Source organism: Molossus molossus, unplaced genomic scaffold (assembly GCF_014108415.1).
Source record: "Molossus molossus isolate mMolMol1 unplaced genomic scaffold, mMolMol1.p scaffold_m16_p_1, whole genome shotgun sequence".
NCBI classification, from domain to species: domain Eukaryota; kingdom Metazoa; phylum Chordata; class Mammalia; order Chiroptera; family Molossidae; genus Molossus; species Molossus molossus.
Genome location: NW_023425344.1, coordinates 202,478,529 through 202,505,832, shown reverse-complemented (window position 1 = coordinate 202,505,832; position 27,304 = coordinate 202,478,529). Strand labels below are relative to the sequence as shown.

The 27,304-nt window shown below is 40.5% G+C and overlaps 1 protein-coding gene and 1 pseudogene across 7 annotated transcripts in view; one reads left to right on the top strand and one right to left on the bottom strand.

Moving 5' to 3' along the window:
• Window positions 1-1,108: 1,108 nt before the first annotated feature.
• Window positions 1,109-27,304, top strand: part of DPP8 (dipeptidyl peptidase 8) — a 63,289-nt gene continuing 37,093 nt past the window's right edge. For 4 of the 7 annotated variants that reach the window (XR_004958964.1, XM_036256964.1, XM_036256947.1 and 1 more), the window contains exons 1-5: window positions 3,749-3,885; window positions 11,225-11,494; window positions 15,136-15,248; window positions 17,428-17,601; window positions 21,113-21,281. Coding sequence is in view for 6 of the 7 variants with exons in the window: in XM_036256964.1 (XP_036112857.1) it covers window positions 3,849-3,885; window positions 11,225-11,494; window positions 15,136-15,248; window positions 17,428-17,601; window positions 21,113-21,281 (763 nt within the window). In the remaining variant the exon portion in view is untranslated. Of the gene's footprint in view, window positions 1,310-3,748; window positions 3,886-7,563; window positions 7,587-11,224; window positions 11,495-15,135; window positions 15,249-17,427; window positions 17,602-21,112; window positions 21,282-27,304 lie in introns of those variants that run through there. The other 3 variants (XM_036256934.1, XM_036256940.1, XM_036256959.1) reach the window with 3 other exon arrangements.
• Window positions 26,197-26,551, bottom strand: LOC118626936 (annotated as a pseudogene).

Sequence of the window (27,304 nt, the reverse complement as noted above, 5' to 3'; positions counted from 1 at the left end):
AAACATCCACATGAGAGAGAGACACAGCCAGTGGCTGCCACCCACACGACCCCAACAGGGGCCGGACACAAACTGAAACTCTGGTACGCGCTCTTAGCGGGAACTGAACCCAGGTCTCTCTGGTCCATGGGCCAACGCTCTAACCGCTGAGCCAATCCGGCCAGGGCCAAATTGATCTTTTATTAGTGCTATTATAATAAATCCTAATGACACACACCTCTGACACATGGTTTCTTGTCATAACAGAAATAGGCCCAGCTTTTCCACTTCCTCAGTCATCGCCCAGGCTCTTTTTCTTTTTCAGCCAATGTATTGTGTGGACTAGGAAAGAAATTGTGGGTCAAGGGACCTGCCTCTGGTTCTAATTATAATAAGTGTCACTCACTTCTCTACCCCGGGCCCCAGTTTCTCCATCTTTATGTTAGTGTGACACACACAGTTTTCCTTAATTGCAACGAAGTGACATATTATGTCTCTCTCACAGATAAAGAAATCATGGTTCAAAGAGATAGCAAGATCTGTTCTGGCCAGTTTGGCTCATTGGTTGAGCGTCAGCCTGCAGACCAGAGAGTCCTGGGTTCGGTTCCTGCTAGGGGCACATACCACCAAAAAAAAAAAAAAAAAAGAGAGATAGCAAGATCTGCTGTAGACCAGTAATTAGCACTCCAGCCAAGTTTTCTAACTCCAAGTTTCTTTTCACTATAACAATGAGACACTCAGATGATCCTCAGGGCCCTGACTCCTTTTTCTCTCTACATAATCTCCATGAAGGGGTAGGGATTCTGGGCTAGCTTGCTCCTACCTGTAATCTCAGTGCCTACAACTCTGCCAGGCACAGAGCAGGTACTCGATATATATTTGAATGCAAAAACTGGATGAGTAGAGACGAGCCACTATTCGTCCTGTGACGTCCTGCGATATCCTGCTAATCACTCGTCCATTTCTGGATTTCATCTGTCTCCCACCCCACACCAGTCTCCTTCCCACGCCCCATTCGCTCCTCCGGCCACGAGAAGGCACTGTCGTAACGGACCCCACCCAGCAGGGAGCGGCGCCCTTCTTCGCCCGCTACGCCTTCGCTGGTCGAAGGGAGGGTCGCGAGGAACCGGAAGTGCCAAAGCCGCGGGAGCCCTGGGATCCGTCCCCGCCGCCGCCTTTAGGTGCCGCGTTCCGCCTGGGTTCCCACCCGCGCCGTCGCCGAGGAAGCTGCTGCAGCCGGGTCGGGAGAGGAGGCGGCGCGGCATGAAGCGGCGCAGGCCCGCACCGTAACACGCGTCGGGACGGTCCGGGCGGGGCCGTGGGGGAGAAGGTGCTGTATCCGCCCCCTCTCCTTCCTCTTCGCCCGCGAGGCCTGGGCCCCAGCCCACCCGGGCCCTCTCCGCCTCGCCGAGGAGCCGCCCGGCGCGCTCCCCGGTCGGCCCGCTCTGCGCGGGCCAGAGACTGTGGCGGGGCCCCCTTGCCGGAAGAGGAAGCCGAGGCTCCGAAATTCCGAGTCCACCAACGTTCATTAGGCGCCCCCTGAGCGCTGGGTGCTGGCCTTTGCACGTCCACGTCCGTTATCTTAAGTGAACCTCGCCGGGGCTGGAAGCCGGTATTGTCCGGGCTTACAGATGAGAATCGGAAGCCCGCAGAGGCGAAGGGATTTGCCTAAAGCCCAGCAGTGGTAGATCGCATTTGGACTGAGATTTTCTCGTTTCCCAACTGGTGTTCTTTTCTCTCTACTGCCTCACGCTAGGTCGATTCCCCTCCCTTCCCTGCTTACTAGCCCCGTCATTCTATTTCACTTGCCTGGGGCAGGATACTTTCCTTTTTAAAATTCCTCTTATTACACATTTTCCTCCTAAGACTTCTAAGACTTGGACTCTCCCCAGTCCCCCGTCTCGACATTCCTCATTCATAGCTTTCAAAATCCTTGCCCACTGTCTGATAATGAACCTTTCGACTAGCTGTGGACCCTGAAGAGTGAAATAGCTAGATTTCAGTGAGGCTTGGGGTGTTTACGTGGATGACTATTTGGTCCTTGGATTAAAAATTAAGATATGATATTTCAGTGGGTCCAAGTTCAGGAGTCCTGAATGAAGCTATTTTCTAACCCACATGCTATTCTCTGAGGGGCTTATAGTGCATGGGGAGGTGTCTTGACATCTTCCTATATTGTTTCGGTGCTGTCATAATGTCACCGTTTTCCCTTCATTTGCTACTGAACTTTTCTTACCACCTCTCTCTCCAGCACCACCAGCTTGGGCTAGCAGAGCAGAATTAAAACTGATAAAGCAACAGATGTAATCACAAATCCTCCTTTATTTTCCTTTTACTAAGCCATAATTTAAACAACCATACGCTTCTTTTTCTAGAAAAGTTACCTAATTTAGCTCTTTCCATGTGGAAAGGAAAGAAGCATAAGTGGAACACATTTAAAATGGATAGTACATTCTTTATCTTGTGAAAACCTTAAATTATTAAATGCAAGTTAGTTCCCTTTCCACAAAAATGGCCTATTCTTAATTCTTATTGGTTATTCTACTGAGTCTGTTCTGTCTCCAACCAGCTCAAAATGTGCTGTGTAAAATAATACAAATGTATTATGTAAGACAGAGGAACAGTACCATAAAATTAATTTTTTAATCGTTTGTCATTTTTGAGGATTTGCAATAGCCAATGAATAACCTCACATCTGTATGCCTTTTATTGTTTTTAAAGCTTTTCTGTAACTTTTAATGTATGTCTAGGTGTCACATTAATACTATTGTTAGGATATTCTTTTGATTGTATTTCTGAAATAACTTCATAATTTTTTTTTATTTGGGGAGGGAAGGTGGGTGGGGTGGATGGATGGTGGGGTGGATGGATGGGCAGATGGACACACACACAGTTGTTTTTTTTTTTAATCCTCACCTGAGGATCTTTTTTCATTTATTTTTAGAGTGGGAGGGAAAGAGAGAGAGAGAGAAATATCAATGAGAGACACATCAATTAATTGCCTCCTGCACAACCCCGACCAGGGCCAGGGACCGAACTGTGACTGGAATCAAACCCGCAACTGGTCTGTGGGCTGACGTTCTAATCGCTGAGCCAAACCAGCCAGGGCCACCGAGATTTTTTTTTTAATATGTTTTCATTGATTTTTTAGACAGAGATAGAAACATCGATGTGAGAGAGACACATTGATCAGCTGCCTCCTGTATGCCCCCCACAGGGGATCAAGCCCACAACCTGGGCATGTGCCCTTGACCAGGAATCAAATTGGGACCTTGCTCAGTTTGTGGGATGAGGCTCAGTCCACTGAGCCACACCTGCAGGGCAATACTTTCATAATTTTAATAATCTAAAATGCAGATACAAAATAATTCAGCATTATATTTTAACCGAAAAGAATAATTCTGTATTAAAGTACTATTTTGAGACTTTTTTTTTTTTAATCCTCACCTGAGGATATTTTTCCATTTATCTTCAGATAGAGTGGGAGGAGGGAGGGAGGAATAGAGAGAGAAAGAGAAACATTGATGTGAGAGAGACACATATTGGCTGCCACCTGCACGGCCCCTGGGGCTGGAGACAACCGCAACCAAGGTACGGTGCCCTTGGCTGGAATGAAACCCTTGACTCTGGTCCACGGGGCCGATGCTCTGACCGCTGAGCCAAACGGGCCAGGGCAAGAGACTTTTAAAATTTAATCTTTTGGTCACATATGATTCATCTAAATAATTATCAGCAGCCTTATATCTTATTTCACTTTCTTGGTGAATAGGATTGGATGGTGAGAAAAGGAGAGACTCCTATGAGAAGAGAGCAGAATGAGTGGAAGGATCTATGCTTGAAGTTAAGTCACTTCAAAAAGATCTCTTTGAATGTGGAAGAGATCTGAGCAGATGAAAATACAATCAGGTAAGCACCAGGGAAGGGCCTTAAGTGAGGAAGTAGATGGGGATAGTGAAATGTATGCTCTGTGCTGAGAATGTATGCTGACCCTATTTTCTTTCTCTTTTTTTGGTTGTTAATTCTCACCTGAGGATATTTTTCTATTGATTTTTAGATAGAGTGGAGGGTAGAGAGGGTGAGAGAAACATTAATGTGAGAGAGAGACACATTGATGGTGATCTCCCACACGACCCTTACTTGGGCTGGGGATTGAATCTGCAACCAAGGTACATGCCCTTGACCAGGAATTGAACCTAAGACCATTCGGTCCTTGGGCAGACACTCTAACCGCTGAGCCAAACCGGCCAGGGCCTGACCATATTTTCTCATTCTTGAAATTGTAAAATTTGGGTCATGTATTTTGAGAATTTATCTGTATGTATAGGTGTTACAGAAATCTAGAAGTTAAATCACTTAGTTACACATTTGTGTGAATTACTAAAACTTATCTTAGGAAATGCAGGATATACATTTACCATAAACATGGAGTAGTAGTGTCATTTGAACTGTGAAATATGTTTGTGTGTACAAAGACAGAGAAATAGTTCAGGGACTTTACAGTTTAGGAATACTAATAATTTTATTTAAGTACAAGCTAACGCAACTTTTACATAGTAGAGATATCAGTCAAGTTAATGATAACTCAAGAAGCTGGGCAGTAAGACTTCAAACGTCTGTCTGCTTAGCTCCCTGTTCTATTCCCTAGTCCTATTCTTGGAGATGAAGTTCCAAATTTAATCCAAGGGGAGTTGAGAATAATGAGCCATTTTATGTATCTGCTTCTCTTGCTCCATTAAAAATAAAGCTAGATCTGCCCTGACTGGTATTACACAGTGGTTAGAGCATTGGCCTGAGCACTGGGGGGTTGTGGGTTCCATTCCTAGTTTGCAGGTTTGACCCCCAGCCTGGTCAGGGCTTGAGCAGGAGGCATCCAATAGATGTATCTCTCTCACATTGATGTTTCCCTAACCCCCTCCCTCCCTCTCTTCCACACTCTCTAAAAATCAGTGGATAAATATCCTCCGGTGAGGATTAACAAAACAAACAAAAGGCCATATTCATTGACACATTTGACAGTAGGCCTACACTAGCTTTTTTTATTATTATTTATTTATTTATTTTTTATCCTCACCCAAGGACATTTTTCCATTTTTTGTTCAGAGTGGGAGGGAGAGAAAGAAAGAGGGAGAGAGAGAGAGAGAAACATCGATGTGAAAGGGATACATCAAGTGGCTGCCACCCACACGACCAACCAGGGCTGGGGACAAACTGCAACCGGGGTACGCGCCCTTAGCGGACACCGAATCCAGGTCTTTCCGGACCGCAGGCCGACGCTCTAACCGCTGAGCCAAACTGGCCAAACTAGCTTTTAGGTGGACAAATAACCACCTTTGTCATGTACTGCCACTTAATATCAGTGTGCTGAATACCAGTTGAGTTAAATGATTTTTCTCTGCTAAGCTGTTTGGATTTTAATCATTGGTGATAAATGCCCAGTTGTAATAATATTACAAGTTGTATACTAATATAAAGTTATAATAATGTTACACATTGTATACATGATAAAGCTCTTGAATGACTTTTCTGGCCACTTTTGCTACTATTACATTGAAAATAGTAGTACAACTCACTGGAGTATGAAAAAAAGACACAATATTCTGGCCACACAGTTTAGTTTATTTTGCATGCCATGATGCATGCCTGATGAGCTAATTCACAACCTAAACCTAATTACTTTTTCTATGTGCTTGGTAGTTCTTACCATGAACTCTTGGTAACCTGCAAAATTGAACTTTAGGAAAGGCATATTAAATATATACCATGTATTGATTGTTGTTCATTTGCTTACATAAATGCAGTCTCCCAAGTCCACAAGTTTTTGACATTTAATAGTTCAGTAGCGGATTGTACCAGAATTTTTGTTTATGTTGCTTCTGTTTTGGTAATGAATAATGCATGTCAGAATATCACACAATGGCTTATAATAACACTGCTTGTTATTTTCTCTGATACTTTGCTCCTGTTGCATTTTAATATTGAAATAGATAAAGGAAAACTACATCCTCTTCTGGATTTGTAACATGAAAAGAAACATTATTAATAGATGAAATATTAACACTGCTTGGGAATTGAACTGGTAAATTGAACTCAGACTTTTATCAAAACATTGATAATATAGATGTCAATTGCTTTTTTTAAAGTTATTTAAAAAATTTTTTTTTAAATTTTTCTTTATTGATTTTAGAGAGAGAGGAAGGGAGAGGGAGAGAGAGATAGAAACATCTATGAGGAAGAACATCGATTGGCTGCCTCCTGCATGCCCCTCACTGGGGATTTGGCCCACAACCTGGGCATGTGCCCTGACTGGGAACTGAACCAGTGACCTCTTGGTGCATGGGTCGATGCTCAACCACTGAGTCACCCCAGCCAGGCTGTTTTTTTTTTTGTTGTTTTTTTTTTAATGTGTAATGCACTTTAATGTAACTACCTCCCAGCTTCAGCGATTATTTTCATCCTGCCATTCTTTTTTCCTCTAGTCCTACCACTTAAAATGTTATTTTTGTTGGATATATATATATATTTTTTAATCCTCACCCAAGGACATTTTTCCATTTTTTGTTCAGATAGAGTGGGAGGGAGAGAGAGGAAGAGAGAGAGAGAGAAACATCGATGTGAAGGGACACATCGAGTGGCTGCCACCCGCACGACCAACCAGGGCCGGGGACAAACTGCAACCGAGGTATGTGCCCTTAGCAGGAACCGAACCCAGGTCTCTCTGTACCGCAGGCCGACGCTCCAACTGCTGAGCCAAACCGGTCAGGGCTTTGTTGGATATTTTAAAGCACATCCCATGCATTGTATAATTTTATCCAATAGTTCTAATGGAGTGGTTTCCATTGTGTGGTTTGGGAGTCCCTGAGACCTTTTCATGGGGAGGTCATTGAAGTTGAGGATATTCTCATAATAATACTAAGATGTTATTTGCCTCTCTCATCTCACAAATAGTGTAAAGTGGAGTTTTTCAGGGTTTTTAATGTGTTTTTTATTTTTTAACTTACCTTTATTGTTGAATGTATTACAGATGTAACCCCTTTTTTTCCCCATTGACCCCCTCCTCCCCAATCCCGCTCTCCTGCCTTCACCACACTATTGTCTATGTCCATTGGTTATGCATACATGCATAGAAGTTCTTTGGTTTATCTTATCCCCCCCCTTCTCTTTGAGGTTCAGCAGTCTAACAATCAATTTGTACTACTTAATTCCTTCATCTTTTTCACCCATTCCCCCAGCCCCCACCTATCCTGCAAGCAACAAAAAGTTCTCCATATCTATGAGTCCGTTTCTGTTCTGCTTGTTCATTTTGTTTGTATATTCAATTGTTGATAGATATGTATTAATTGCCATTTTATTGTTCGTATTTGTTTTTCTTCTTCAAGACGACCTTTCAACACTTCATATGATACTGGTTTGGTGGTGATGAACTCCTTAATTTTTTCATGTCTGGGAAACTCTGACCATGGATTCTAAATGATAGCTTTGCAGGATAGAGTAATCTTAGTTGTAGGTCATTGCTTTTCATCACCTTGAATATCTCTTGCCACTCCCTTCCAGCCTGCAAAGTTCCTTTTGAGAAATCAGCTGACAGTCTTGTGGGAGCTCCTTTGTAGGTAATGAACTGCTTTTCTCTTGCTGTTTTTAAGATTCTCTTTGTCTTTAACCTTTTGCATTTTGATGATGATGTGTCTTGGTGTGGACCTCTTTGGGTTCATCTTGTTTGGGACTCTGTGCTTCCTGGACTTGTATGTCTGTTTCCTTCACCAAGTTAGGGAAGTTTTCTGTCATTTTTTCAAATAGGTTTTCAATTTCTTGCTCTCTCTCTTCTCCTTCTAGCACCCCCAAGATGCAAATGTTGGTATGCTTGAAGTTGTCCCACAGGCTCCTTATATTATTTTCATTTTTTTGGATTATTTTTTCTTTTTGCTGTTTCTTTTTGCTGGGTGTTTTTTGCTTCCTTATATTCCAAATTGATGGTTTGCTTCTTGGCTTTACCTACTATACTGTGGATTCTCTGTAACTTACTCTTTAGTTAGTGCATCCTTCATTTCTGACTGGTCCTTTTTTATGTTGTTGATGTTCTAAGTTTCTTGGAGTTCTCACTAAGTTCCTTGAGCATCCTTATAACCAGTGTTTTGAACTCTGCACCTGATTGATTGCTTATCTTCATTTCATTTAGTTCTTTTCTGGAGTTTTGGTCTTTTCTTTCATTTGGGACATGTTTCTTTGTCTCCTCATTTTTGGCTGCCTCCCTGTGTTTGTTTCCATGTATTAGGTAGAATTGCTACGTCTCCTAGGTTTCGTAGGGTGGTCTGTTGTTGTAGGCTGTTGCACAGCCTCCCTGATCACCCAAGCTGGGCCCTTGAGGTTCACCCCTCGTGTGGATTATATACCCTTCTGATGTAATTGAGTCTTCATTGCTGTTGGCACATCAGTGGGAGGGATTTACTCAGGCTGATCAGCTGCAAGGACTAACTGTGCCCTCTGACCACTGTCCTCTGACTACCTTGGAGGATCAGCTGTGTAGGGGCCCACACAGAGCAAGACTCACCAGTAGGGCCCTGTTACCCTCTTAGTCTACTCATTGAGTGTGTCACTTGTGGCAGTGGTTGAGTGGTGATGCTTCGATGTGGTCTGAAGCTGTCCACTGGGTGTGTTGGCTCTGGGGCAAGGTCAGCCATTGCCTGTGTTCTATCCAGGGCCACCCGGCATAAGCTACAAAGTGATCTACTGATGGCTGCTGCTTATGCTGTGCTTGGAGGTGCCCAGGAAACGCCAAGTTGTGAACCAAGACTGGCTGCTTCTAGTGCCAGGTCTGGTGCCACTTAACGAGAGGTATGGGGCTTGGTGAGACCAGATGCTGCTTGTTTGAGAGATTTTAGGAAAATCTGAAGCAGGATCCAAGACAGGGTAATCCTGTGGTAAAGCCATTGGAAACAGCTTGGGTGGGTCCAACGTTGGATGGCTCAGGGCCTCAGGGAATCACCAGGTTGGGGCAAACAGTGTAAGCCAGGTTGCTGGAGTCCCAGAAAAGGCTGCTATCTGCTGCCCTCGGGGAAAGGCTCACCAAAGCAACAAAGGCCTCTGCAGGGGCCAACTCCTCTGTGTGTCTGTCAGAGAGAAAGCTGCCTCTCTTGCCCTTGTCCTAAGGCCAAACAGCTTAATTCTACCCTGTGTGTCTCTGGTTCCTTTCAAGCTGTCTCTGCTCTGAGCTCAGAGGAAGCAAGTCTGAATAAGTACCTGCTCCAGTAGCCTCAGCCCCCCTCAGCCTCAGTTACCGCTTGTTTTTATAGCCAGAAGTTATGGGGACTTCTTTTCCTAGTACTGGAACCCTGAGCTGGGAGCCTGGTTTGGGACGGGGTCCCCTCACTCCTCAGGGAGGACCTTCTCAGCTGAGGTATCCTCCAGATTTTTATCTGCCATAGGTGAGTGTGGGACCAGCCTGTCCACACCTCTGCCCCTCCTACCAGTCTTGATGTGGCTTCTTCTTTAATTTCATAATTGTAGGACTTCCATTCAGCTTGATTTCAGGTAGTTCTGAATGATTGTTCTGTAGTTGTAATTTTTTTTTATCCTCACCCAAGAACAATTTTGCATTTCAAATAGAGGGAGAGGGAGGAAGAGAGAGAGAAAATCATCAATGTGAGAGAGACACATCGACTGGTTGCCACCCGCACAACCCCAGCTGGGGCCGGGGACAAACTGCAACGTACATGCCCTTAGTGCAGCGGTTCTCAACCTGTGAGTCGCAACTCTTTCACAGGGGTCGCCTAAGGCCATCGGAAAACACATATTCCCGATGGCGATTCATAACAGTAGCAAAATTACAGTTATGAAGTAGCAATGAAAATAATTTTATGGTTGGGGGTCACCACAACATGAGGAACTGTATTAAAATGTCGCGGCATTAGGAAGGTTGAGAACCACTGTCTTAGTGGGAACCGAACCTGGTCTCTCTGGTCTGCAGGCCTATGCTCTAATCGCTGAGCCATACCAGCCAGGGCTTTAGTTTAATTTCGATGTGGTTGTGGGAGGAGGCAGGTATACCGCCATCTTGACTGGAAGTCTTTAATATGCTTCTTATTGATTTTAGAGAGAGAGAGAAACATCGATCGGTTGCCTCCCATATGCACCCCAACTCAGGACTGAGCCTGAAACCTGGGCATATTCCCTGACTAGGAATGAACCTGCGATCCTTCAGTGCACTGGACAATGCTCAGCCAACTGAGCCACATCTGCCAGGGCGTCAGTTGCTTTTTGTATCAACTACTTCAACTGTTTTTTTTTTTTTTTCTTTATTGATTTTAGAGAGAGAGGAAAGGAGAGAGAGCGAGAGATAGAAACATTGATGGGAGAGAACATTGATTGGCTGCCCCTACTTGTTTCCCACTGGGATCGGGCCCACAACCTGGGCATGTGCCCTGACCAGGAATCAAACTGGTGACCTCTTGGTATGTGGGTGGACGCTCAACCACTGAGCCATACCAGCTGGACAGACTACTTCAACTATTAAAGTCACTTGAAGATAGTAACATTTTTTTTCTCTCATTTAATCAGGAGAGTAAAACATATAATCTGTAATAATAGTCATATAAATTCCTTGTAGTATAGAATCACCAGAGTGATCATAAGATTGTGATGTCTAGGGAGTAGCAGAAGACAGAGAAAAATGTACCAGCTAGTTAAGTCTTTTGTTGCTTAGAATTTCAATGACAAGGAAACAGTATTTATATTATCTGGGGTAAGTGCCCTGGAAAGATTATTGAAAGCACGTTGTTTATGATTATTTCTGTCATGATTATTTCTGTTAACTGAAGAAGTGCACATTAGTAAATGTGTCATTTTTAAAGTGCAGAAGCACTTAACTCCCTTGGCACATTTAGCTTCACTATTGACATGCTCTTGGATGGAGCATAACAGCCAATTGGCATATGGCCTGTTTCCTTCCAGTGTGGGAAAGAAAAAAGGAATTTTGGCAAGAGATACCTAAGGAGAGCCCTTTACAAAGGTTCCCAAAGGGATTTATAGTCACTGTGAAATAGATAAGACCTCAATTTCTACAAAATCTCATTTTAAAACCGAATACAGAGAAGGGGAGCTATTGCTTTTCTTACTAGATTGCATTGTAACTGCTGAAAAGCACTTTTTCTTGCAGTGGGCGGGGCTTGTGAGGGTCCCTATCAGACTGTCATTCTGATTAATATAAGAGAAGACAGGCCTGAGAACAACTTCATGTGCTTTGTTTTTCTAGGAAAATGCAACATGGCAGCAGCAATGGAAACAGAACAGCTGGGTGTTGAGATCTTTGAAACTGCAGAGTGTGAGGAGAATATTGAATCAGGGGATCGGCCTAAATTGGAGCCGTTTTATGTTGAGCGATATTCCTGGAGTCAGCTTAAAAAGCTGCTTGCTGATACCAGAAAATATCATGGCTACATGATGGCTAAGGCACCACATGATTTTATGTTTGTGAAGAGGAATGATCCAGATGGGCCTCATTCAGACAGGATCTATTACCTTGGTGAGTATGAAGTCAGTTTCTGAGAGGAAATGCTTTCTTAATTCAAATTTAAAGGTTAGATACAATTTGTGAATAAATAAATGCATTGGTGATGGTTCCATTAAAGGGGGAAAAAAATAAAAAATTACTTTGAAGTTTTGGTTTGTCCCATTAACTTTATTTTACTTTCAGGTAACAAGTAATGAAATGATCATTATCTTATTTTCAAAGTCAGAGTTAAAGATGCCAGAAATTTATTCTTTCTAAAGCTGGTTCAAAATGCCTTTCCTTAGTAATGGTCAGATTAGGAACACAAACAATAAAACCATTCGTTTGTTCCCACTCTCAATAGCTGCTGCTTTTATTTTTTTAAACCAAGGCTGGTTTGGGGTTTTTCTTCCTGAGTCTATTCACTCCAGATTTGAGGTCTGTCTAAATTAAATATACCACTGATTAACTTTTTATTTATTAAATTTTTAAGCATAGGTTTCCTCCCCTTTTGTGTGTGTATTTTTTTTTTCAGGCAGAGTATGAGGAAAAGAGAGAGAGAGAAACATTGACATGAGAGAGACACATCAATTGGTTGTCTCCTGCACGACCCTTACCAGGGCTGGGAACCAAACCAAACCAAGGTACGTGCCCTTGACAGGAATTGAATCCGCGACTCTGTGGCCCAAGGGTCAGCACTCCAACCGCTGAGCCAAACCGGCCAGGGCTGTGTGTGTGTATTTTAAGAGAGATTCTCTGTGGGAGTCCATATTGGTTATTATAGATTCATTCATTTTTTTTTTTTAAATGACTTTAGAGCATTCCATTAGATAACCATGCCATATTTTACTTAACCAGACCTCTAATAATGGACATTTAGGTTTTTCTGTTTTGCTATTACAAAAGATGAGATGGCAAATATCACTGCGTTAGATCATTTTGTACATGTGTGCATTTACTTATAGGACTAATTTCAAAGAGTGAAATTGCTAGGACAACAGGTACATATATTCTGAATTTTTATTGATAATTGCCCCTGCAATGAGGTTATAGAGTTTATATTCCTATCAGCATTATCTCTGAGTGTCTATTTCTCCATACCTGTACCAATAGTGAATAGTCAAACTTTTTTGTTTTTCCCAATCTGATTAATGAACAGCAATCTCCCTTTGTAGTTTTTGTAATTATTATTTTTTTAAATAGAGGTGTAATTGATGTATAACCTACTAGTTTCAGCCTTGGCCGGTTTGGTTCAATGGTTAGAGTGTCAGCCCATGGACTGAAGGGTCGTAGGTTTGATTCCCAGTCAGGTTTGATCGCTGGCCCTGGTCAGGATCATGCGGGAGGCAACCAGTCGATGTGTCTCTCTCACATTGATATTTCTCTTTCTCTTTCCTCTCTCCCTCCCTCCCACTCTATCTGAAAATCAATGGAAAAATATCCTCAGGTGAGGATTAAAAAAATAATAATTAAAAATGAAAAATTAGCCCTGGTGGGTTTGGCTCTGTGGTTAGAGCGTCAGCCTGCGGACCAATGAGTCACAGGTTCGATTCTGGTCAAGGGCATGTACCTCAGGTGCAATTCGTCCCCAGCCCTGGTCGGGTCATGCAGAAGGCAACCCGTTGATGTGTCTCTCTCACATCGATGTTTCTCTCTCTCTTCCTCTCTCTCTCTCTCACTCTATCAGAAGATAAATGGGGAAAATATCCTTGGGTAAGGATAAAAAATAAATTAATTAAATAAAATCTTGATATATTTTGGACATTGTTTTGTTCCACTGATCTGTCTATTAAGTGCCAGTACTATGCTGCTGCTATTATTATCATAGCTCTGTATGTTTTATTATTTGATAGCACTATCACCCATCATCATTCTCATACTTTTTTTGACTATTTTTGTTTGCTTACTTTTCTGTGAGACCTTAAAATTAGCTTGTATAGCGCCTTCCCCTCAATTCTGCTTAAATAGTTTAGGATTATATTATATTTATCGATAAAGTTAGAGAAAAGTGACAGTCTTTAGAATTTTGAGCTTTCCAAAAAGTTATATGTCTTTTCATTTGTTCAAATCTTATATCCATTTGAGTTTTAATTTTTTTCTCAATATAAATCCATTATTTTAAAATTTTTAATATACACTGTACTTCAAATGCCAGTAATGTCATGAGGAAAGAAACAATGGGGAAAGCTCATTTTATGCTTGCACAGAACTGATGTGTGTCCATAGAATGCCTTGGAAATTAAAATTTTTTTCAATTACAGTTGACATTCAATATTATATTAGTTTCAGGTGTTACATCGTAGTGGTTAGACATTTATATAACGTTTGACGTGATCCCCCTGCAGAAGTCTAGTATCCCCCTGGCACCATGCCTTAGAAATGTGTATGGATGAAGCCAAGGAAAACATTATAGAATAAGCAGTTTCAAGGGGTGCAACTGTAATGATTATGGGGAATGGCTCTTGTTTGAGGATAGCTGAGAACCACTTTTTTTCATATTTGAGGTCTGAAGGCCCTTAGAAGGAGGGTTTAAAGAAGATATGATCACATTTAGTAAAATTATGAATGGTATGGATAGGTGACTGCAATTTTAAGAATTCTATTATAAAGTAACTTTGGAATATAGAAAATAGATTTAAGACAAAAGCAAGTGCTGAAGTAAAGTCAGCTGATATTTAATTTTTTACTCCAAAGGCAACACAAACTAAGCAAGGTTTAAGAAAAGTTTAGGAAAATAAGGGATAAAAGATGATGTGGATATTTGAGGGCTCATCTCCTACCTTTGCAAGGGTCAGTGGGGAAGTTCCTATGCCCTTCCACAAACTATCTTCTCTGCCATTATCAGAAACACTAGGCTGAGACTCTGTTTCACCCAAGTTTCTTGTTCTACCTATGAGTTTTATTTTCTCTTTCCTTCATTCCTAGCTTTTTTGGAAGTGATACCTTTCTAACGCCATTTGGGGTAGAAGGGCTTTGTTTTCCTTTGATTCACAGGTTCAAAACTGAAGTGTATTTCCATTCTCTCTTGTATGTAGCTTATTCTACACAACTATGATCTTCCCATTCAGTTATTGCATTTCCCAGAATATACCTGTTTTCTACTAAATATAGATTTCTTTTCTTCACCCTTCCCCAATAGAGGACAAAGAGATTTTTAGCAAGTCAGATATCAGATGTAATGAGTACACTTTCCTTTGAAACTTATTAATGATTACAGTTATAGAATATTTATAATGAAGAAAAACTAGAATTTAGACCTATAAATAAGTACTTTAATGATTCAGAAAAAGAAGAAATTTAGTAATCTGAAGTTGCCACAAAGCACACTCATTTGGAATCTGATGAGTCTATTGCCAACTTGTAAGAGACTAACAATTTAAAAAAAAAAAAAAGTAAAAAGGACACTTGTCCTTACATTATCTTATACACTTTTGTGGTTGTTCTGAGAAGGACTATCAGAATGAAACCTGAACATTTTTCTGTGAAGCCAGAATTTTATTGAAGCAAATTTTCATGGCATATGGCATATGTATCTGCTATTTGTTAACATTCATTATAGATTCCACAGAGTACAAAAATTTACAGATATAGAAGGCATTATGTACTTACTACTATGATTGCAGTAGATCGTTATTTTAAAAAATGATTTTAAAAAAGATTTTTTTCTCTTATAGCTATGTCTGGTGAGAACAGAGAAAATACACTATTTTATTCTGAAATTCCCAAAACCATCAACAAAGCAGCAATCTTAATGCTCTCTTGGAAGCCTCTTTTGGATCTTTTTCAGGTAGGACTAGACATTGTTAATCCTGTGATTTGGTGTATGTTTTAAGCATTTATTTAGAGGCAGAAATTTAGTTGGGGTTTTATATTTGGAGTAGATGTGAGTCAGAGAACATACTTTGATTATGTGAATCTTTTCCAATTTATTGAGTCTTTTTTTTTATCCTCACCTGAGGACATTTTTCCATTTTTTATTAAGATAGAGTGGGAGGGAGAGAGAGAGAAACATCAACATGAAAGGGTCACATCGAGTGGCTGCCACCCGCACGACCCAACCAGGGCCGAGGACACACTGCAACCGAGGTACATACCCCTTAGCGGGAACCGAACCCGGGTCTCCCCAGACTGCAGGCCAATACTCTGACCGCTGAGCCAAACTGGCCAGGGCTTGAGTCTTGTTTTATGGCCCAGAATATGGTTCGTCTTGGTAAATGTTCTGTGTTCACTTAAAGAAAATATGTGTTCTCTTGTTGGGTCTATAAATGATCAATAGATTAAATTGGTTAATTGTATTAAGTCTTCCATGTTTTTACTGATTTTCTATTTGTTTTATCCATTATTGAAAGAGAATGTTGAACTCTCCAGCCGTAATTGTAGATTTGACGATTTCTCCCTGTAGTTCTATTCATTTTTACTTTTTTTGAAACTGTGTTATTAGGTGCATCAGTGGCTAGGATTGTTATGTCCTCCTGATCAATTAACTCCTTTATCGTTATGAAATGACCTTATTTCTAGCAATATTCTTATTTATTTATTTATTTATTTATTTATGTATTTATTTATGTATTTATTTTTTATCCTCACCAGAGGACATCTCTCCATTTTTTGTTCAGATAGAGTGGGGGAGAGAGAGAGAGAAACATCAATGTGAAAGGGACACATCCAGTAGTTGCCACCCGCATGACCCAACAAGGGCTGGGGACAAACTGCAACCGAGGTACATGCCCTTAGTGGGAACCGAACCCGGGTTTCTCTGGACCACAGGCCGACACTCTAACCGCTGAGCCAAACCGGCCAGGGCTCTAGCAATATTCTTTACTGTGACATTTACTTTACTGCAGCCACTCCAGCTTTCTTTTGATTAGTGTTAGCATGGAATATGTTTTTCCATTCTTTTATTTTATTAACCAGCTTTGTTGAGATATAATTCACATATCATACAATTCACTCAAAATATACAGTTCAGTGGTTTTTAGTATATTCACAGTTGTGCAACTATCATCACAATCTTTGTGATTTTTAATCTTTGACCTACTACCTTCTTCATTCGTTTGCCAGCATCTGGTAACCGTCAAGGCAGTTCAAGTGTAGGGCTTACCTCATTTGTTTTCCATTTCTCAGGGATCACTGTCCTTTGTTGTCTGATGTCCAGTGTCTTGGAAAGATTATTTCATATATTTTGTCCATTTTCTCAGTTGTTTCAGATGGGAGGATATATCTGGGCCCTGTTTCTCCATCTTGGGTAGAAGTGGAAAGTTGGTTTCATTTTAACAACTAAATCTCTAACCCATTTGGAATATGTGAAAAGTAGATCCAGTGTTATCTTTTTGCATATGATTATGCAGTAATTCCAACTGATTTAAAATATCAGTTGTCTGTTTTAGATTTTTATTTTTTATCCTCACTTGAGGACATTTTTCCATTTTTTGTTCAGATAGAATGGGAGGGAGAGAGAGGAAGAGAGAGAAACATCGACATGAAAGGGACACATCGAGTGGCTGCCGCCCACACGACCAACCAGGGTCGGGGACAAACCACAACCAACGTACGTGCCCTTGACCAGAATTGACTCTGAGACCGTTTGGTCCCTGGGCCGATGCTCTAACTGCTGAACCAAACCGGCCAGGACAAAACTAGGTGAGTTTTTATCAGGATTCCAAGGTTGTCTTGTTTTTAACCTCACCTAACATTATTTCAGGTTTGCAAGTATTCATCTGTATTTGTCATCTTTGAAAATAATGTTTACAATCAGTGTTCTCTAACATATATAACAATCATCTAGAGACCCTTTACCAAGAAATATTTCAACAGACTTCCACAAATTACTCTGCTTAAAGTTGCTGGCAAATTTGGGGGTCTCTCAAAATGTAGACCCAGTAATATTGGAGATGCTAGAATTTCAGTGCTAAAAGCAAAAAGCCAGCTTTCAGAAGACTGAAATAAGTAATTTTTCTTTGCATTAGGCAACACTGGACTATGGAATGTACTCTCGGGAAGAAGAACTGTTAAGAGAAAGAAAACGCATTGGAACAGTTGGAATTGCTTCTTATGATTATCACCAAGAAAGTGGAACATTTCTCTTTCAAGCTGGTAGTGGAATATATCATGTAAAAGATGGAGGGCCACAAGGATTTACTGTAAGTTGGTATTACTACTCATTAAATCTGTTTTGGGGTTCTAAGGGTTATTTGTACCCAAATCAGAATGGTAATTAAACCAAAATATTCTGTTTCCTCATCAACTAAGAAATTTAGTAGCAAAGAAAATAAGAAATTTGGGTATTAATTTCCAATTTTAAGAGTTAATAATTTTTCTAGTGACATTAATATACAATTTTTTAAAAGTTTTTATTTAATTTTTTACAGAGAGAGGTAGGCAGAGAGAGATAGAAACATCAATGTAGAGCCCTGGCCGGTTTGGCTCAGCGGTTAGAGCGTTGGCCTGCGGTACAGAGAAACATCAATGTAGAGAGATACATCGATCAGCTGTCTCCTGCATGCCCCCTGCTGAGGATCAAGCCCACAACTTGGGCATGTGCCCTGCCCAGGAATCAAACCGGGACCTCTCAGTCCATGCATGATGCTCAATCCACTGAGCCACACCGACCGGGCAATTTTTTAAATTCTAAAAACACTTGCTATGTAGGAAGATATTACAGTAAAGGGCATCAGTGCTTACTTTCAGAGTAAGTGCTAAGGGGGTTTGGGAGGATAATATTACCACAAGGCAATCTATTTTTGGTTCCCTTAAAAGCTTAATTCATCTTAATAAATCGTTTTAAATGTTTGATTTTATTTTAAGCATTTTTTAAAATTAATTATTTAATTTTTGTTATAGATGTCCCCCCCCCAAGACACCCTCCTCCTGATTCCGCTCCCACTCCCCCCCAGCATTGTTGTCTATGTCCATTGGTTACGAATATAAGTTCTTTGGTTTATCTCATCCTTCCCCCTGCCCCCCTCCTCTGAGGTTTATCAGTCAGAACCGTACTCCTTTCTATGTCTCTGGGTCTGTTTTGTTCATCAGCTTGTTTTATTCATTATATCCCACAAATAAGTGAGATCATGTGATATTTGTCTTTCTCTGATTGGCTTGTTTTGCTTAGGCTAATACTCTCCAGGTCCCTACATGTCGTCTCAAAGGATGAGAGCTTGCTTGCTTGCTTGCTTTCTTTCTTTCTTTCTTTCTTTCTTTATTTATTTATTTTTATCCTCACCCAAGGACATTTTTCTATTTTTTGTTCAGGTAGAGTGGGAGGGAGAGAGAGGAACAGAGAGAGAGAAACATCAATGTGAAAGGAACACATCGAGTGGCTGCCACCCGCACAACCGACCAGGGCCGGGGACAAACTGCAACCAAGGTATGCGCCCTTAGCGGGAACCGAACCCGGGTCTCTCAGGACCGCAGGCCGACGCTCTAACCGCTGAACCAAACCGGCCAGGGCGAGAGCTTGCTTTCTTAAGGCTGCATAGTACTCCATTGTGTACATGTACCACTTTTTTTATCCTCACCTGAGGACATTTCTCCATTTTGTTATTGTTGTTCAGATAGAGTGGGAGGGAGAGAGAGGAAGAGAAAGAGAGAGAGAAACATTGACGTGAAAGGGACACATCGAGTGGCTGCCACCCGCATAACCCAACCAGGTTTGGGGACAAACCGCAGCCGAGGTACGTGCCCTTCGTGGGAACCTAACTTGGGTCTCTCTGGACCACAGGCCAACGCTGTAATCACTGCACCAAACTGGCCAGGGCTACCACAGCTTTTTTTATCCACTCATCTTTTGATGGACACTTGGGCTGTTTCCAGATCTTAGAAGTTGTAAATAGTGCTGCTGTGAACCTAGAGGTACATAAATTCTTTCTGATTGGTGTTTCAGGCTTCTTAGGGTATATTCCTAGACATGGGATCACTGGGTCAAATGGCAGTTCAATTTTTAGAGTCCCACTTGGTCATGATGAATAATTTTTTTGATGTGTTATTGGATCCAATTTGCTAATATTTTGTTAAGGATTTTGGCATTTGTGTTCATCAGGGATATTGGCCTGTACTTTTCTTTCTTTGTAGTGTCTTTATCCAGTTTTGGAATTAGGATTACGCTAGCTACATAAAATTAGTTTGGAAGTCTTCCATCTTCTTGGATGTTTTGGAATAGTTTGAGGAGAATGGGTGTTACATCTTCTTTGAATGTTTGGTAAAACTCCCCGTGAAGCCGTCCAGGCCTGGGCTTTTATTTGTGGGGAGTTTCTTCATTACATCTTCAATTTCCTCAGTTGTTATTGGTCTGTTCAAGTTTTCTAACTCTTCCCGGTTAGTTTTGGGAGACCGTGTTTGTAGAAATTTGCCCATTTTGCCTAGATTGCCCAATTTGTTGGCGTATAATTGTATTAATGATCCTTTGTGTTTCTGTGGTGTCAGTTGTTACTTCTCTCCCCTTTTGTTTCTGATTTTGTTTATTTGGGTCCTTTCTCTTTGTTTCTTGGTAAGTCTAGCTAAGGGTCCATCAATCTTGTTTATCTTTTCAGAAAATCAGCTCTTTGTTTCATTGATCTTTTGAATTTTTTTTTTTTTTTTTGTCTTTATGTCGTTTATTTCTGCTCTGATCAATACTAGTTCTTTCCTTGTACTTGCTCTGGGTTTTTCTTTTTGTTTGCTTTCTAGTTCTTTAAGCTCTGAGGTTAGATCGTCAACTAGAAATTATTCTTGTTTCTTGAAGTAGGTCTTGGCAAATTTTTATGTGCTGTTAGAACTATTCTTTTGATAGAATTGTGATGATCCTGGCTTTCATTACATTTTTATGAGCAAACTTTTATATTATTAAGATTAATTTGAAATGTATAATAAATAAGAATAGGTTATTTAAACTCTGGGCGGTTCGGCTCAGCAGTTACAGTGTCAGCCCTCGGACTAGAGTCATGGGTTTGATTCAGGTCAATAGCACAAACCTCAGTTGCAGTTTGGTTCCTGGCTCTGGTTGGGGTCGTGTGGGAGGCAACCAGTCAATGTGTCTCTTTCACATTGATGTTTCTCTCTCTCTACCTCCCACGCTATCTGAAAAATAAATGGAAAATATCCTCAGGTGAGGGTTTAAAAAACAAAAAGGTTATTTAATAAATAATAACTATTCTATTAAACCTGTTTGGGCCCTGGTCTGTTTGACACAGTGATTAGGGCATTGGCCTGTTGACCAAAGGGTCTCGGGTTTGATTGTGGTCAAGGGCAAGTACCTGGGTTGCAGGTTTGATTCCCAGTCCTGGTTGGGGTCATTCAGGAGGCAACCAATCAATGTTTCTCTCTCTCCCTCCCTCCCTTCCACTCTTTCTTAAAATTCAACTGAAAAATCTCCTTGGGTGAGGATTAACAAACAACAACAACAAAATAACAGTTTTGGGCAATAAAATGTATGTATGAAGTGCTGTTATATTGTATTTATTTCCTCTTCTGTTACCCGTAGCTTTCTAATTCATAGTTTATTTTTAAAAAAAGTCTTTCCTAATAAGTTAAGGCATATGAAAGTATATTTTTCTTGGGAACCAATTGTCATAGTTGACATTACTTGAAATTATTGTTCATTTTATAGGAAAGGTGCTGGCAAATGAGTATGTATGTATCAACCTGATACTTTCCTTAAAATGTTGTTTAATTTTCTAGCAACAACCCTTACGGCCCAATTTGGTGGAGACTAGTTGTCCCAACATTAGAATGGATCCAAAATTATGCCCAGCTGATCCAGACTGGATTGCTTTTATACATAGCAATGATATTTGGATATCCAACATTGTAACCAGAGAAGAAAGGAGGCTCACCTATGTGCACAATGGTAATGATAGTTCTTCAAATTCACTTTTCTGAATATTTTTTTAATATAATTTGCTTTTCTTACGTTTTGAAAATGAAGCAAACTGGATGATCTTTATATTTTAAATTCAAATCTTTAAAATTAAAAAAGAAAACCTTGCAGAGGATAAGTGATATGTATCACCTGTGTGACACTGCCTTGTTTTAATGTTCGTTTCCAGACAGCACAACAGTAGCTCTGATGTGATTGTTCTTTTAGCCAAATGAGACTGTCGGAATTTCCCCAAACTGGTCTCTTTAAAATAAATTTTTATTTTTTTTAATATTTTTTTATTGATTTGAGAGAGAGGAAGGGAAAGGGAGATAGAAACATCGATGAGAAAGAACATTGATTGGCAACCTCCTACATGTCCCCCACTGGGGATTGGGCCCACAACCTGGGCAAGTTCCCTGACCGGGAGTCGAACTGGCGACCTGTTGGTGTATGGGTCAACATTCAACCACTGAGTCACACCTGCTGGGCTCATTAAAATAAATTTTAATTTAAAAAATTAATCTTGTTTTTTGAAAACAAATATTAATACTGTAAGAACTATCTGAAAATTTATCTCTCCATTTTAGAGAGCCTACTTAGTTATTTTGTCGTAATAGGGAAAACAGAACTTTGTGAAACTGTGTACTGTGGAAATACTTAATTTTTATTAACGTAACTATAGTAATACTAAGCACTACTCAAAGCACAGAAAAGATGTGGATGTTTTCTTCTAAAGCTTTCATACAAATGGAAGATGGGAAATACTGCTTTTTCTTTGAATATATGAAACAGAGCTTAAAAATCAGCTCCATAATGAAGAGTGGTCACTCTGCTTAATCTAGTTGTTTACGAAGTTGATTTATTAGGCATCTTCCCTAATAAGTTAACGTAGAATATAATAGTGTATTGACAGCAAACATTTTTTCTTCATTAGGATAATCACCATTGTAAAAGAAGCCTTTTCCTGAACAATTTACATTTATAGAAAGACCACTGAATTAGGAGTCCAAAAATCTGTTCTCTTAGTTAATCAACAAAAATACACTAAGTTCCTGTGTACCAATGTGGCAAGAACTAATGATGCAGAATTGAATAAGACATAGTTCTGGCCCTCCAGGAAACCACATAAACAAATGACAAAACAGCCCTGGCCGGTTTGGCTCAGCGGTTGGAGCGTCAGCCTGCGGTACAGAGAGACCCAGGTTCGGTTCCCTCTAAGGGCACGTACCTCGGTTACAGTTTGTCCCTGGCCCTGGTTGGTCGTGCGGATGGCAGCCACTCGATGTGTCCCTTCACATCAATGTTTCTCTCTCTCTCTCTCTCCCTCCCGCTCTATCTGAACAAAAAATGGAAAAATGTCCTCAGGTGAGGATTAAAAAAACAAAAAACAATTGACAAAACAGAATATAAGAGGCAAACATAGGGTGTTATGAGAGCACCATAGAAAGGTAGCATGGCCCTAGCTGGTTTGGCTCAGCGGTTAGAGAGTCGGCCTGTGGTCCAGAGAGACCCGGGTTCAGTTCCCGCTAGGGGCGCATACCTCAGTTGCAGTTTGTCCCTGGCCCTGGTTGGGTTGTGCGGGTGGCAACCACTCGATGTGTCCCTTTCCCGTCAATGTTTCTCTCTTTCTCTGTCTCTCTCCCTCCCATTCTACCAAAAGAAAAGAAAAGAAAGAAACGAAAGGTAGCATGATCAGGAAAGGCTTCCCAGAAGAGGTGACAGTTAAATTGATCTTAAATAATGACTATGTAGTAGCCAATACTCCAAATGAGGAGACTGTGAGAAAGGTCTTGATGTAGAAGGTACCGTGGTGTGTGCGAGGAGTGGAAGTAGTAGTGTGATGATCCTGAAGCATAGTAGGGTGAGTCAAGAAATGGAGATAGATAAAACTGGCAGATAAGAAAAGTCAGGACAAAGATAGGACAAATGTTCATATAAATGAACATGGTCTTTATTATGATGTGGGGGTCCATTGAAAAGTTCTAGCAGTTGCCCTGTCCAGTTTGGCTCAGTGGTTGGAGCATTGGCCTGAGGACTGAAGAGTCGCAGCTTCGATTCTGGTCAGGGGTGTGTACCTTGATTGCGGTTCAATCCTGGCCCTGGTTGGGGTCCTGTGGGAGGCAACCACTCGATGTGTCTCTCTCACATCGATGTCTGTCTGTCTGTCTCTCTCTCTCTCTCTCTCTTCCTCCCTTTCTCCTTCTCCCTCCTTCCTTGCTCTCTCTCTCTTTGACTGAAGATCAATGGAAGAGTATCTTCTGGTGAGGATTTAAAAAAAGAAAAAGGAAAGAAAAGTTCTAGCTGTCAAATGGTATGGTGAGAACCACATTGTAGGTACACTGTTCTGGGTACTTTGTGAAAATTATATTTGAGAAGCAGAAGACGAAACAGGGACACCAAAGCTTGGCTGTTGCAATTATTCAGGTTTTATGGCCTAAAACTGGAGCATAGGATAGAGAAATGAGGGTGGAGTAGGGAAAATTTAAGTAAAAAGTACATTTTTGGTGCTTAATGGGTCTCCATGTAGAGTCAGAGAATCAGAACAGCTACCAATGGCGGTAGAAAGAGTAGATTGGTAGTTACTAAATGTAGGTTGGAAATCCTGGCAATTTTATGTTTTAGCCTGTTAACCGGGGAATTCCCTTTTTAATTAGGCAGCATATAATGGGCGCGAACTTGTGTAAATACGTCCCACTCGGTTAACAGGTTAACAAACTTTGAACCCTCACTATGTACTAGTTTTTGCACTTGAGGCTGGGACTGCAAAGTTCTGACAATAACAGATTAATTAGAAGTTAAGAAATCTAACTATTCAGTCAATCAACAAAAATACATTAAGTACCTATGTGCCAGGTGATGTGGCAGGAACTAAGGATACAGAATTGAATAAGATATAGTTATGGCCCTCAGAGAAACTATAGAATTAAGGCATTCTTTAGTCTAATTTTTTCTTCTGTAGAATTGTTTTCCACACAGGATTATTGTGAAGATTGGCAGAATTTAAAGTAGAAAGCAATGAAACTGCAAAATTCTGTAGTAGTGTTGTTGTTTTTTCTCTTCTTTTGTGTACATGTAGGCAATGTAGTATATTTTTATTTTCAGAATTAGTTAAAAGTACAATCTAGAACCAGACTATCTGGGTTTGAATCCCAGATCTACCATTTTTTAACTCTGTGATTTTAAGTTATTTAATCTATCTCTTTGTTTCTGTATCTGTAAAAAGGTTATAGCATGTCATCATAGGGTTTTTATGAGGTTTTAATAATGAGTTAATATTTGTGAAGTTTTTAGGACGGTGTCTGAAACATAATAAGTGCTATGTGTTTGTTTAGATAGAAAAGTAAGTAGAGAAGTGAGCATCAGCACTCATTCCTCTTATTCACAACAGCTTTTCAAGGAAAGTTTGCTTTTAGATGGGTTTAGTCAGTCAGCATATGCATATATTTGTGTTTATTTCTGCCTGCTATGATAGAGGAATTTAAAAATAATATGAATACCAGCCTCTACTCTGAAATGCTATGTCTTACTGAGAGAACAGGATGATACCATTTATTCATTTAATAAATAACTCCTAATAATTAATGTCTGTACTAAGTAATAGGGAGATACAAATGAGTGGTACCTATTTTCATATCTAAAAGAGAACAAAATATAAAACAGTTTGGGGGCTATAACTTTGGGGTAGTTGAAAAATCTAAGAAAAATGAGCACTGGTTTGGGCTATATCATTAATTCCAGAATTCAAAATAACTTTGAAGACTCAGATTAGATTTTTTTTTTTTTAATCCTCACCCGAGGACATTTTTGTTCAGACAGAGTGGGAGGGAGGGAGAGGAAGAGAGAGAGAAACATTGACGCGAAGGGACACATCGAGTGGCTGCCTCCTGCACGATCCAGCCAGGACCAGGGACAAACTACAACTGAGGAACGTGCCCTTAGCGGGAACCGAACCCAGGTCTCTGGACCACAAGCCAACGTTCTAACCACAGAGCCAAACCGGCCAGGACCAGATTAGTTTTCATTAGCTTGGTGCTAAAACTCATTTGGTGGCGAAACCTGACCTGAACTGACCTGAGGATATTTATAATCTTAATCCTACTTTGTGTGCCTATTCCTGTGTTTGCTGCAGGAATATTGGTGTATTTAATTACAGGGTATTTGATTACTCTGTTGGAGATATGACATAATTATATGATAGATGTATAATATATGAAAAATCCCCCAAATTGTGAGTTCCAAACACTTCTGAACTCAAAAATTTTGGATAAGGGATTATTGGTTCATACTGCACATTCATTTCAGACAATATATAGAAAATACAGACAATGAAAAATAATACAGAAAGCACTGGCCTGTTTGGCTTAGCAGTTAGAGCATCGGCCCATGGCCTAGAGAGTCCTGGGTTCGGTTCCCGCTAAGGGTACATACCTCGGTTGCAGTTTGTCCCCAGCCCTGGTTGGGGTCATGTCGGTGGCAACCACTTGATGTGTCTCTCTCACATCTGTGTTTCACTCTCTTCCTCCCTCTCTCCCTCCCGCTCTATCTGAGGATAAATGCAAAAAAAGTCCTCAGGTAAGGTTTAAAAAAAGTAATAATAATAATACATAAAATTTAAATGACTATGAAATATTATTCTACATACCCATTAGACTAAAGTGAAAAAGATAAAGAACAGCAAAAGCTGGAGAGACTCAGCATACATTTCTGCTATGTCTATAACATAATACAAATACTTGGGAAAACTATGCGGCAGTTTTTTAAAAGTTAAACATATACTTACCATACTACCCAGCCATTCCATTCCTCGATCTTTATTTAAGAGAAATAAAAACATATATCCTCAGAGATTCTTTTTTATTCATAACACCTGATAGTCAGTTTATTAAAAAAAAAAAAAGTTGATTTAAGCTTTGGTAATGGTGACTTCAACTTCTGGCTCAATACTGATGGAAGTGGCCTGTTTAACTATCTCAGAAGGACTGTGCAAGTCATTGAGTCACTTGTGGATCCGCATCTGAAAACAATCCTAAGTCTAAAAACCTTCTCCACAGGGAGTTTTTCTAGTAATGATTCTCAGAGTCTTGGTAGACATCCAAACTGGTTCTTTCATTTTGTGATTATTTTCCTTTGCACCTCTCATCAAGTCATCACACCTGTTCTCCAGAGATTTTTACATTGTGGCTAGTTAGAGTAATTCTAATTCAGTGAACCACCACCTCTTGTTCCCCGGGTGTCTTTCTGGTATCTTCAAAAGCCATAACTGTGGTGTTGCTTGCTAACTGACTTATTTTCTGTGAGAATGAACAGCAGTGAAGCAGAAGCAGGAGCGGGCGAAATGGAGTTCTGCTATAGCTGCGATCACATCTTCCTCAAAGAGCCACAAAGAATCTTATACAAGAATGATCATAGTGCCCTGGCCACTTTGGCTCAGTAATTAGAGTGTTGGCCTGCGGACCAGAGAGACCTGGGTTCGGTTCCCACTAAGGGCATGTACCTCGGTTGCAGTTTGTCCCCCGCCCCAGTTGGGGTCATGTGGGTGGCAACCAGTCAATGTGTCTCTCTCACATTGATGTTTCTCTCTCTTTCTTCCCTCCTCTCTCTCCTGCTCTATCTGAAGATAAATGCAAAAATGTCCTCAGGTGAGGATAAAAATAAAAGAGAATGATCATAGCCTCTTTCTTCATAATAGCCAAAAATTGGAAGCAGCCAGATGTGTCCATTAACAGATAAATAGATAAAAGAACTATAGTATACAATGGAATACCATTCAGCAGTAAACAGGAAGGACTTACTGATACATTGATACAGCATGAGGTTGATGCAACGTTGATGAATCTTAAAAAGACAGACACAAATAGAACTGTATGATTTCATTTATATGGTATTCTAGAATATGGAAAACTAACCTATGGTGATAGAAATCAGATCAACAGTTACTTTGGGCAAGAATGGACATTGACTGGGAAGGGGCATGAAAAAACATTCTGAAATGTTGGAAGTATTCTATCTTG